The 13,803-nt window shown below is 38.7% G+C and overlaps 1 protein-coding gene across 2 annotated transcripts in view; it reads left to right on the forward strand.

The window, feature by feature from the left end:
* Positions 1-13,803, forward strand: part of RAB1A (RAB1A, member RAS oncogene family) — a 20,316-nt gene that overhangs the window by 1,667 nt on the left and 4,846 nt on the right. For both annotated transcript variants that reach the window (XM_015557901.1, XM_015557902.1), the window contains exon 2: positions 5,494-5,589. In XM_015557901.1, the coding sequence (XP_015413387.1) occupies positions 5,494-5,589 (96 nt within the window). The remainder of the gene's footprint in view (positions 1-5,493; positions 5,590-13,803) is intronic.

The following is a 13,803-nucleotide window of genomic DNA, read 5'->3' on the forward strand; positions in this document are numbered from 1 at the left end:
GCACAAATTTTTGTGCACCGGGCCTCTAGTTTATTTATATAAAAAAAAAAGTTCCGTCATTTTGACGTATGTACATATGTGCTTTATGTTTTTTATTATTTATTTACCACAAGTAAAGGTCAGGAATTGTTATCTTTCTTTTAATTTTTTTTTTAAATTTACTGTTTCACTTCATTACTGCTGTGCATGTGCTCGATGTGAGTGACGTAGATGCTTATGTAGGTGGGTTCTGACTTACGGCGAAAATCGCATTACTTTGCACCGTAGGAATGGATCTCTGATATAACCCGAGGACTTACTGTATTTACTAAGTAAATAATTACTTAGTACTAAAAAAAATTTTTAAAAATTTGCCTTTTTCACTGTGTTGACATTTGCTCTGACGATGCAAAAGCAATGGTAGGGTAAAACTGCTTGCTGGTGCATTAACACAGCATATCAAGGCAAAGCTAAGCCCCAGACTGTATTCATGCTCATTGTATTTACCTCTATTCACTACAGGGGAAAAAACCATTTTCACTAAAGAGTGTCTTTGATAAAACAGTAAAAATGATTATTCTAAATATCTTGTTCCTTGAGTATTCTTTTTAAAATATGTTGTGAAGAAATGAGGAATATGCATAAAACACTTCGTCTAGTTGTCTCAAGGAAAAGAAAAGCAATTTTTTTTTAACTTGAAAGAAAAACTGATAGACAAACTATAGTTATGTAGAATTGGGTATTGGCAGACATTTTCTCAAATGAACTGAGATTGTCATTTAAAGGAAAATATTTGGCAGCATTCGCTGCCTTTAATAAAATTCAAACTTTAAAAGAAAATTGGAATTTTAGAAAATTTATAATTCACCACTAAGAGCTTGGCAGCATCTCAAAAAATAAATATGACTTTTTTTGATAAGATAAATGTTTATATTAATGTCATTAAAAATAATTACATTATAAAAAATGAAATCATGGAAGTACTCGAATAACACATAGGTGATTCTTTAATATGTGTGAAAGAGTATTCTGATAAAAAAATTAGAAAAGATTGTTAAATTTGATTGCATTAAAATTAATGTGAAACATAAAAACAAATGGTACTAGCAAGAAAAATATGAAGAAGGGATGATATTGTTAGTATATAAAGCACACTTACACATTAATAAGAAAATATGCTTGTCCTAATGGAAATATGGGCAAATACATGAGTAGGCAGTTCACAAAAGAAGAGATACAAATTAAATATGAACAAATGTTCAATTTTATTTGTAATTAAAGGCTTAAAATTAGATTTTACTTAATTTTATTAAATTGGCAAATACTAAAATTGATAATAGTTCCTAGTATTAAATCAGCAATTCTTGGTAGATGGGAGGAACTGGTGTATCTCTTTTTTTAATATGTATTAATTTTTATTGATTTTAGAGAGAGAAAATCATTGATCTGCTGCCTCTTGTACACCTCCCATTGGGGATCGAGCCCGAAACTCAGGCATTGCCCTAACCAGGAATTACACTAGGACCTCCTGGTTCATAGGTCAATCCTCAACCACTGAGCTGTGCCAGCTGGGCAGAAATGGTATCTTTTGATGAAAGTGGCTATATAGTTTGAGAATTTCGTGTTTCAAAGAAAATCCTCTTTGAAATGCCTATTGATCTAAGTTACAGGTTTTCAGTACTACCTACACAGTAAAATCACCTAGGAGCATTTATAAAAAAATACTGATTTCTGGATCCCCAAAATAGATACCAGGCCCAAAAGATATTGTAAAGAAATGTATAGTAAGCTATGGGAGCACAGAGGAAAGGATCTCTTAACAATTGGCTGAGGAATTGAATGTTTGGACAGTTAGTATTGCCTGGGCTCAAAATTGAAGCGTGAGTAAAAATTGCCATGTGATCCAGGGGCTGGGGTATGCAGAAAGGGAAAACTGAGAATTTGAACAGAAGGAAGAGCATGTGCAGTGGCTCAGCCATGCAAATAGGAGTCATTTAGGGGTTTATATGAATTTTAGCAAAGCATTTATAAGTATTTCTAACAAAACACCTGATATGTAGAAGTGCTAAGTGAATGTTTATTGTATTCATTTTGTTCTCTATCCACTTTCTACAGTGCCTGTTACTTATTAGATATGCAATTAAAAATAAATAATTTCAAAATGAATATATAGTGATGAGGAGCATTTTGTCAAATTGCAGTCAATGCTTTTAAATGTATTCTTTTACCCAATGGTTCTGCATGGAGAATAAGTTCCTTAAAACTCCTTCCCTCTGATCACATTTTATAATTTTAAGAGATATTCTTATTGATTTTTTTTTTTGAGAGACAGAGACATTGATGTGAGAGCACATCATCCATCAGCTGCCTCCTTGCAAGTTCCATACCCAGGATTCAGCCTGCAACCTTTTGGTGTATGGATGATGCTTAACCAATTGAGGACAGCAGCCAGGGCTACAGTTTTCTCTAGAGTTTTTTTTTTTTTTTTTTTTTTAACCCTATGCATGATCAGATTCTGCATTATCAAGAGTTGCTCACACTCTCATTTTCCCCTTTTTGTTGTAGTGTTGTAATGCAGATCTCAAGTGTTGTCTCCCTCTATGCCAGCGGTTCTCAACCTGTGGGTCACGACCCCTTTGGGGGTGGAACGACCCTTTCACAGGCGTCGCCTAAGACCATTCTGCATATCAGATATTTACAATACGATTCATAACAGTAGCAACATTACAGTTATGAAGTAGCAATGAAAATAATTTTATGGTTGGGTCACAACATGAGGAACTGTATTTAAAGGGCCAGAAGTTTGAGAACCACTGCTCTACATACTTCTGTGTGAATTTCCAAAAACTGGACATTTTCATATCAAATAAATAATATTGCCATTGTTAACTTAGAAAATAAATCTCCCCGATTGTCTCAGAAGTATTGGTATTATGGTTTATTTGAATTAGTATTCATACTTGGTCCACACATGGTTCCATCCATACATGGTCCCATTTAGTTATTTTGCTGCTTAGTCTCTTAACCTAGTTTTCCCAACCTCCTCTTTTTTTCATTTTATTTTTTTGTTTTATTTATTTTTTAATTGATTTCAGAGAGGAAGTGAGAGGGGGGAGAAAGATAGAAACATTAGTGATGAGAGAGAACCACCAATCGGCTGCCTCCTGCATGCCCCCTACTGGGGATCGAGACCACAACCCAGGCATGTGCCCCTGACCGGAATTGAACCTGGGACCTTTCAGTCCGCAGACCAATGCTCTATCCACTGAGCCAAACCAGTTAGGGCCCAACCTCCTCTTTTTTATGTGTTTTTCTTGTCATTTACTTTTTCAGAAACCAGGGAAGTTTTCCTATAGATTGTTCAGTATTTTAGATTTGTCACTTTGCTTCCTTGTGGTGTCTTTAAACTTGTTCAAATTCCTCATGTTTCTGTAATTGGAAGTAAACCCCCAGAGCTGTGTTATCCTTATGGTATCTACTAGCCCCATGCAGCTATTTAAATGGAAACCAATTAAAATTGAATAAAATTAAAAACTCAGTTCCTTTTACTCAGTTGCCACTTGGGGCTAGTGGCTACTGTATTAGCTAGCTCAGCTTATAGAAACTCCATCATCAAAGGAAGTTCTGTTTGATAATGTTACTTTTAATAGTTTTAGTAAATAGTTTTATCTATCCTTCCATCCTAGTCCCCTTATCTATCTTTTGATTAGATTTAGGACCATCTTTTTGTAAGAATACTTAAGTGGTACTTTGTGCTTGCTAAGATTGTTCAGTGAGTTTAGGTGTTGATAGCTTGATCTCTCCATGTATCTTTTCACAAGCATTAAGAGTTTTGTTTCCATTCTGAGTAAAATGTCAAAACAGATAACTTGAGAAAAATAGGTACAATTTTTAAAGTTTAACATTGGGTTAAACATTGTTCACATAAAAGCTTATACACAAATGTTCATAGCATTATTTAAAATAGCCAAAAGTAGAAACAACCAGATGTCCATCAACTGATGAGTGGATAAACAAAATGTGGCATATCCATACAATAGACACTGAGTGGCCAGATTATTATGACCACCCCATCAGTACTTCATTGACACTTCCAAAAATACTGAATATTGAAAACTTCCTAAGAAAATACTCTCAATGCTTTATTATTATTATTATTTGCATAACTAATTCACTTTATTGTACTGATGGGGTGGTCATAATAATCTGGCTGGTCATAATAGTCTGGCCACTCAGTGTATATTATTCAGCCATAAAAAAGGAATGAAGTATGCCCAGCCAGGTGTGGCTCAGTGATTGAGGGTAGACCCAGGAACCAAGAGGTCACCAGTTCAATTCCTGATCAGGGCATATGCCCAGGTTGTGGGCTCGATCCCCAGTAGGGGGCGTGCAGGAGGCAGCCAATCAATGATTCTCTCTCATCATTGGTGTTTCTATCTCTCTCTCCCTCTCCCTTCCTCCCTGAAATCAATACAAATACATTTTTTTTAAAAAAGGAATGAAGAACAACTAATACATGCTATAATATGGATGAACCTGGAAAACTTTATGCTAAGTTAAAGAAGCTAACACGAAAGGCCACATACTGTATGATTCCAGTCTTATGAAATGTGCAGAATAGGCAAATCCATAAAGTAGATTAGTGGTTTCCAGGGCCTAGGGGAAGAGAAGGAAATGGAGAGTGACTGTTACTAGGTACAGAGTTTCATCACAGGATGATGAAAATGTTCTGGAGTTAAATAATGGTGTAGGTTGCAAAACCCTGTGAATATACTAAACAAAACCATTGAACTGTACACTTTATTTTTAAAAAAATACATTTTATTGATTTCTTTTATTGATTTTTTTTACAGAGAGGAAGGGAGGGGGATAGAGAGTTAGAAACATCGATGAGAGAGAAACATCGATCATCTGCCTCCTGCACGCTCCCTACTGGGGATGTGCCCACAACCAAGGTACATGCCCTTGACCGGACTCGAACCTGGGACCCTTGAGTCTGCAGGCTGACGCTCTGTCCACTGAGCCAAACCGGTTAGGGCTGAACTGTACACTTTGAAAGGATAAATTTTATATTGTGAGAATTTGAAAAAGTCATAACTAGGAAGAAAATTGATTTCTAAAAAATCCAGAAGAGGAGAGTGACATGATCATTAATTTGTGGTGAATAAATGGGATTTTTGTGTAGGGAGGAGCTAGAGTTTCACTGATTAGCAATTAGGAAAATTATTCATCATTGAAAATATAAAACCTTTTCCTATGTAACATATGTAAACAATTTGCCAAGAAATGTGTGAAAAAATTAAAGAATAGTTATTGAACAAAATATTAAGAAACAACTGTTAAATAGTGCTTTTAATCAAAACATGAAGTAAATACTGGAGCAGGATGGAGTGGTTGTTCTCAGCATGTTATACCTTTTAATCTTATCAACTTTGTATATAAAAGTTAGCACTGTTTTCTTATTTACTCTAATATTGAACATTAATTTTAATCATGAACTATTTTTCTCTTCAGGATGATACGTATACAGAAAGTTACATCAGTACTATTGGTGTGGATTTCAAAATAAGAACTATAGAATTAGATGGGAAAACGATCAAGCTTCAAATAGTAAGTAATTTTTGAAAAAAAATTATTTTGATAAATTTAGAATGTATTATTTATTTTTTAATATTTAACAAAATTAAATTTGAAGTATTTTAAGCATTATGCATCCATAATAGAGTGGTAGAATAAGAATTTTTCAGATTAAAAATGACTTGTCTAAGATTATCTTCCTCATTGAATTTCCTATTCATAAAGCAGAGAAATACATGTTTTAAGTCAAACTTGTTCTTTTTTTTGTGCTTTTATCAGTGGGGTCTAAGTTGAACTTTACCTTGTCTTATAGCAAAAGTATGTTGAACATTTTGTCTATGTCTTTTACTGTGTTGAGTACTATGGAACATGAAAAGAACTAGGGAGAGGTTCTTCATATGTGGCTTAATTGAGTACAGTTGACCCTTGAACAATGTGAGTGTTAACTGTGCAGACCCACTTATACACCGATTTTTTCCCAGTTGACTCATGCAGTTCATTTGACCTAGGCAGTTCAAACCCAGATTGTTCAAGGGTCATCTGGTGGTTGGGAATCCACACGTGTGGAGTACAGACTTAAGTTATTGGCGAATTTTTGCACTGATGATTGGCATCTCTAATTCCTGGGTTATTCAAGGGTCACCTGTATTTTTTTTATTTCTGTTGTATTTATTATGTAGTATTTACCAACTCTTAGAAACAGAATTTTATCTGAAAGGAACTTAGCTTTTCTAATTTGTTGCATAACTCAGAAATCGATGCTGATTTAATTATTTGCCTGTAGTTCGTAGCAGAACCAAGTGGCCCATAGCTCTGCCTTCAATATTTTGTGTCCTTGTTCCATCCTAGTCCCCTTATCTATCCTTACAACCCCAACCCCAAATTAAAAGTAGGCAATTGTAGTAGTTCAATTATTATCACTTCAATATGGGTCTGGGACGATCAATGTGGACATATCTGTGGTCTTTAAAAATAATCTCTGGATATCTTTTAGAGCTGGCTATTAGTATTAAGTAACATAGAAAACTAGTGACTGTTCTTTTTTATGGAATTGGTAATACACTGAACTGGGAATTCTGGATTTGGAGTCAGAAAACTTGGATTTGGTATCTTCATTCTGGTATTTACTAGTTATAGAGTTATGGGTTTAACTTTAGCCTTTTTCCTGAGACTGTTTCTTATATCCAAAATGAATGTGAAAATACTTGATTTATGAACAAATAAGGTAATTGTGAGAACCAAATCTGGTAGCTTTGTGTATGTGTATACAATAATGTATGTGAAAGCCCTTTGTAAACTTTTGGGCAGTACAGTAGTCCCCCCTTATTCTAAGACCCCCAGGGGATGTCTGAAACCACAGATAGTATAGAACCCTATATATACTGTTTTTTTCCCTATGCTATGTACACACACCTATGATAAAGTTTATAAATAAGGCACAGTATGATATTAACAATCTATAATAATAAATCTATAATAATGAAAGCATAATATGCTAATTAGACTGGACGTCCTTCTGGACAAAGTCAGGGCTGTGAGGGAAGCTTGGGTCACAGGTATGCTGGTGGCCAGAGGGAAGCCCGGGTCCCAGGTGCCAGAGGGAAGCCAGTGCCAGCAGCCGGGGAAAGGAAAGCCTACTCTGGCACAAATTGCGTGCATTGGGCCTTTAGTATCCTATATAATAAAAGGCTAATATGCAAATAGACTGAACAGCAGAACAACTGGTCGCTATGATGTGTGCTGACCACCAGGGGGCTCATGCAGAATATGGCGGGTGTTGGCCACGGCGTGGTGGTGGAGCAGGTTAGTGGAGGTGCCAGACTAAGGCGGAGCACCAATCGCTGTCATCAGGGTGAGCCTCTGGTGGTTACTGAAAATTCTTTGTTCCCATATACCCCGGTCCCGCCAGTCACTCACACCTGTTGCCAGTGCTGGCCCTGCTTGCACCCACAGCTGGCGCCAGAGCCACTGCTCACATCCACTGCTGGTGCCCGGCGCTGGTCCCGATCACTTAGCGCCATCAGTGTGTGCGAGCGGTGGCTGCCAGCCCTGATCTCCCCTGAGGGCTTCTCCATCTCCCCCTGTTCCTGAGGGGTGATAGGAGCAGCAGCCACCATTCACACCTGCTGATGGTGCCGGCCCGGTTTCCACCCGCTACTGGCACCGGCCACAATTGCTCTGCGCCACCGTCAGCGCATGGGAGCTGTGGCAGCAGAAGTGGGGTTGCCAACAGACAGGGGACTGGGGGGGATGGTGGGAGGGGCCAGGCAGGGGCACGGAGGATGGGCCGAGACCCGCCCCTGTACCTACCGCAGCCTCTCGGCCCCCCACAGTTCCTTTCAAGGTGCATGAATTCGTGCACTGGGCCCCTAGTACTATAGTAAGAGATATGTGAATGTGGTCTCTTAAGATGATACAGTGCCTACGTGATGAAGTGAGTTAGATATGCTGAATGAAGGGGATGATTCAGGTCAGGGGTAGGACTGAGTGTAATGATTTCTGGCACAGCTCAGAACAGCATGCAATTTAAAACTTCGGAATTATTTCTGGAATTTCCACTTAAAGTTTTTTTTAACCATGGTTGTCTGCTGGTATCTGAAACTGTGGATAAAGGAGGGACTATTGTATACAAATGTTACTGAAGATATGACATTTTTCCAGAGAGGTAATATTTTTTTAGTTCCTCCCTATATGACTGATGAGGGGGAAAAAGGTACATTAAAAAAGAACTGTTGTTTTTGCTATAAGTTAACACACTTGGCATTCCAAATTAGGACTTGCAAGGATATAATTTTCTGAGTGTGTGTGAAATACTTTAAACCAGCCTTCCATATTGATCCCCCCAATTATATGTAGAACTTTATACTTGGCACCACCTAAAGTAAGAGCCATGTTTCAGAAAGCTGCACCCAAGCTTCTTAACTACTGATATGAAATGGTTGTATGTGTGATTATTGGTCTCCATAAGGTTTGAATATATATTTGTGAAACATTCATATAGTGCTACTTTCTTATAGCTGGAATGGTTCATAATAGGTCATTCTTTGAGTCTTTCTTTGTCTTTGGGAGTAATTTCCTTTCCCTATTTGAACATTTTTGGGAAGCTAGCCAGTTTTTCAAATAAGCTAGTTCCATTTGTAAATAACCTCTAATTGTTAACTCTTTATGTTGAGCTGAAGCCAGTTTCCGTTCACTTCTAGCTCTTATTCCTCTGCCTTTTGGAGCTTCCTGAATGAGATTAATTTCTTTTCTGTTGCACCTGCCTTTATTTATTTTATTTTATTTTATTGCCCTTTATTTTTATTTTGTAATTTTATTTTTTAAAAATTTTTTATTTTTAAATTACATTTGACATATAATGTATTATATTAGTTTCAGGTGTACAAACCAGTGATTATACAAATAATTTACTAAGTGATTATCCGGATAAATCTTGTACCCATCTTATACCTTAGTTACTAGAATATTATTGATTATATCCTTTTTGCTGTACTTTACATTCCCATGACTATTCTTAACTATCAATTTGTACTTCCTAATAATCCCTTCCCCTTTTTTACCCATCTCCCCAACCCCCCCTCCCATCTGGCAAACATCAAAATGTTTTGTCTATGAGTCTGTTTCTGCTCTGCTTGTTTATTTTGTTTTTTAGATGTTTGACAGATATTTATTGCCATTTTATTGTTCATATTTTTAATCTTTTTTTTTCTTTTTTAAAGAAGATCCTTTAACATTTCATGCAATACTGGTTTGGTGGTGATGAACTTTAGCTTTTTCTTGTCTGGGATGCCCTTTATTCTTTGATTCTTAATGGTAGCTTTACTGGGTAGAGTAATATTGGTTGTAGGTCCTTCCTTTTCATCACTTTGAATATTTCTTGCCAATTCCTTCTGGCTTGGAAAGTTTCTGTTGAGAAACCAGCGGATATTCTTATGGGAGCTCCCTTGTAGTTATCTGCTTTTTTCTTGCTGCCTTTTTATTGAATTCAGAGAGGAAGGAAGAGGGAGAGAGATACAGAGACATCAGTGATGTGAGATAATTAATTGGCTGCCTCCTGCATCCCCTACTGGTGATCAAGCCCACAACCTGGGCATGTGCCCTGAACGGGAATCAAACATGACCTCCTGGTTCATAGGCTGTGCTCAACCACTGAGCCACACCAGTTGAACTTTTCTTCCTTCTTTTAAGATTCTCTTTGTCTTTAACCTTTTGTATTTTAATTATGTGTCTTGGTATGAGCCTCTTTGGGTTCATCTTGTTTGGGACTTTCTGTACTTTCTGGATTTGTATGTCTATTTCCTTCACCAGGTTAGGGAAATTTTCTGTCACCATGTTTTCACATAGGTTTTCAATTTCTTGCTCTCTCTCTTCTCCTTCCAGCACCCCCATGATGCAAATGTTGGTATGCTTGAAGTTGTTCAGAGGCTCCTTACACTACCTTTTTTCTTTTTATTCTTTGGATTGGGTGTTTTCTTGAGAGTTTTTTTTTGTTGTTTGTTTGTTGCTTTTATTCCAAATCACTGATTTGATTCTTGGCTACATCTATTTTACGATTGATTCCCTGTAAATTATTCATTTCAATTAGTATATTCTTTTTTATGGTTTCCATGTCTTTTTATGTTTTCACTAAGTTCATCTATTTTTTTCTCTAAGTTCATTGAGCATTCTTATAACCAGTGTTTTGAATTTTACATCTAATAGATTGCTTGTCTCCATTTTGTTTAGTTGTTTTTCTGGAGTTTTGTTTTGTTCTTTCATTTGGAACATGTTTCTTCTCATTTTGGCAGAGCCCTCCACCCCCCATGTTTGTTTCTTTGTATTAGGTAGAGCTGCTAGGTCTCCCAGGCTTGATAGAGTAGCTTAATGTAGTAGGTGTGCTGTACAGTCCAGTGGCACTCCAAGCGCACCCCTTGTGTGGGCTATGTACGCCCTCTTGTAGTTGAGCCTTGATTGCTATTGGCATGTCAGTGGGAGGGATTTACTCATGGGCTTATTGGCTACGAGGACAGGCTGTGAATACACGGTGGAGGGTCAGCTGTGCAGGAGTCCACCTTATGGAGAGGGATTTACTTCCAATGCTGCCGAGTCTGCCTCTTGAGTGTGTCACTTGTGGTTGGGTAGTGCTTCATTGTGATCTACAGCTGTTCGTGGGTGCCTCCTGAGAGGTGCAGGCCAATGTCAGTCGCCACTTATATTCTGTCCAGTGTCTCCTGGCATGAGCTACAAAATGACCTGCAGATGACTGCTGCTTGTGCTGGTCTTAGAAATGCTCAGGAGAGACCCAGCTGCTGCCACTGGTATTGGGCCTGGGGCCACTTAGCAAGAGGTATGAAGCATGTTGAGGCCAGATGCTGCTTGTTTAAAAGGTTTTAGGAAAGCCTGAAGCATGAGCCAAGACAGGCCATTCCAATGGGAAAGTCACTGGAAACAGCTTGAGTGGGTCTGCAAGTTGGGTGGGGCAGAGTCTCAGGGTATCATGGGGCCTGGGGAAGGAGAAGACAGTGACAGCCAGGTTGATGGAGACTCAGATATGACACCTGTCTGACATCTCTGTGCAGGGAGAGCTAAGCAAAGGAAAAATAGCCTCTGCCAGCACTTCTGTCTGGGAGAAAGCTGCCCCTCTAGCTCTCATCCTGATGCCAGACAATTCAGTTCCTCCTTGTATATCCCTGGAGCCTTTCAAGCTCTGCCCCAGCACTGGAGCTCAGAGCAAGTGAGTCAGACAGAGTAAGTACATGCTTGGGCCCTTTATTAGGAACTGCCTAGGCCTGACTGGTGTGGTTCAGTGGTTGAGCATTGATCTATGAACCAGGAGGTCACGGTTCGATCCCTGGTCCGGACACATGCCTGAGTTATGGGCTCAATCCCCAGTAGAGGTTGTGCAGGACCCAGCAGTTTAATGATTTTCTCTCATCATTGATGTTTCTATCTATCTCCCTCTCTGAAATAAATAAAATACATAAAAAAAGAAAAAAAGGAGTTACCTGGGATTCTAGCAGTCCTCTGTTTCACTCAGCCACAATCCCTTCCGGTTTTTATAGCCAGTAGTTATGGCAATTTCTCTTCCTGGCACTGGAACCCTGGGTTGGAGGGCCTGGTGTGGGGCTGGTATCCCTTTCTCCTCAGGGGTGTTGGACCAGCCCAGCCCTTTCTGTGTCTCCATCCCTCCTATCAGTGTTGATGTGGCTTCTTTATATCCTTAGTTGTAGGACTTCTATATTTCAGGTGGTTTTGAATGGTGGTGGTTCTGTAGTTTAGTTGTAATTTTGAGGTGGTTGTGGGAAGGTGTCAGTACTGCCCAGCTTGCCCTTTGTGTTGATCTTATCACAATCTCTACATCTGAAGTCAGTGTTTCCTTTCTGGAATCATGTTTTCAGAATCTTTTACAATTTGAGTTACTTTTGCATTTTATAAGTGCCTTTTATTAAGATGGGCTCCTGAAATAAAGTATGATACATAATCTAGCCAGTGTGGACCAAATGAGGTAAATCCTCCCTTAATTTGGATTCTGAATTTATTTATTTTTTCCCCTCTTGGATGACAGGGACTCATGGCCTTTTCTCATCACTAATCCATTCAAGGATAGGGGGGAAAAAGCACCTGAATTTAACAACATTTGCTATCTCAGTTAAATTACTTACTAGTTTGGATTTTATCGCTTTGGGTTTGTAACTTTTTAGAAAGTCTTATACTTCATGACCATAGCTTTTAAATCTGAATGCTAGATTTTACTTTTATTTGCTTTTTAAAATATATTTGTATCAATTTCAGAGAGGGAGAGAGAAAAAGATCAATGATGAGAGAATCATTGGTTGGCTGCCTCCTGCATGCCCCACGCTGGGGATCAAGCCTGAAACCAGGTATATTCCCTGACTGGAATCAAACTGTGACCTCCTGACGCTCAATCACTGAGCCATTTCGGCTGGGCAGATTTTACTTTAAACCCATTACATTTCATCTTGCAAGGCTTGAATTATATCACTGAGCCATTTCGGCTGGGCAGATTTTACTTTAAACCCATTACATTTCATCTTGCAAGGCTTGAATTATATCACTGAGCCATTTCGGCTGGGCAGATTTTACTTTAAACCCATTACATTTCATCTTGCAAGGCTTGAATTATCCTTCCAAGTTTTCTGGGTCTTTCAAAATCATTATGTTGATCTATATTTTAATTATCCTTTCAGCTTTTCCTTTTTAAGTGTGCCCTCTGGGTCTCAGAATTAGTGATTACAAAACATTCAGTAGGGCAGGGCAGGTACGGGATCCAGACCCACAGCATGAAGGCATCCTTCTGTGATTGTTCATTGAAGACTCATTTATGGACATGCTTACGTTACGCCAGGCAATCCCGAGAGGTTCTAGGTTACAGAGAGAACTGATTAACATAGCCCCGTGGTCGGCAAACTGTGGCTAGTGAGCCACATACGGCTCTTTGGCCCCTTGAGTGTGGCTCTTCCACAAAATACCACATGCGGGCGCACATACAGTGCGATTGAAACTTTGTGGCCCATGCGCAGAAGTCAGTTTTTGGCCTGGGCGAGTCGATTTTGAAGAAGTACTGTTGATATTTGGCTCTGTTGACTAATGAGTTTGCCGACCACTGACATAGCCTCATAGACAGAAGGAGAGATCCCATTTCAGTGGGACAAACATGGGAAAGTCAGTAAACCTGTGATTAGGAGGGGTAATGAGGATTATATACAAAGGGTGATCAGTTACAGAGGAAGGTACTATTAGGATGTAGAGTCAGGAGTTTTCATAGTGGCAAGGAGACATCAGAAAGTTGACTCTGTGGATGCCTTGCTTAATCAGTTACAATTCTTTGTTAACATTTATGCATAAACAATTTCTTCCATGTGCTGTCTTTGTGCACGTGGTTGGTGGGTGGATAAGGGAAGGAAGAACTTTCTTCTGTATATAATCCTTATTACCCCTCACAGAGTAATTGGTTTTTTCGTTTGTCTCTCCCACTTAAATGAGATATCCTGTGAGTGCTGTTTCATTCATCTCTGTAACCTTGAATCTAAGTGCCTTGTGTAGTGTAAGCATCTACACTAATAAAAGAGAAAAATGGTAATTGGCGTACGACGCTACCCTTTTCATTGGCTAATCAGGGCTATATGCAAATTAACTGCCAACAAGATGTTAACTGCCAACCATATGTAGGCACAATGCAGGGAGGCAAAAGGGAAAGCAGGAAGAAGCCCCCTGCCACTGACAGTGATCAGAAACCCAGGGGAAAGC

The sequence above is a fragment of the Myotis davidii genome, unplaced genomic scaffold (genome assembly GCF_000327345.1).
Source record: "Myotis davidii unplaced genomic scaffold, ASM32734v1 scaffold6, whole genome shotgun sequence".
NCBI lineage: Eukaryota > Metazoa > Chordata > Mammalia > Chiroptera > Vespertilionidae > Myotis > Myotis davidii.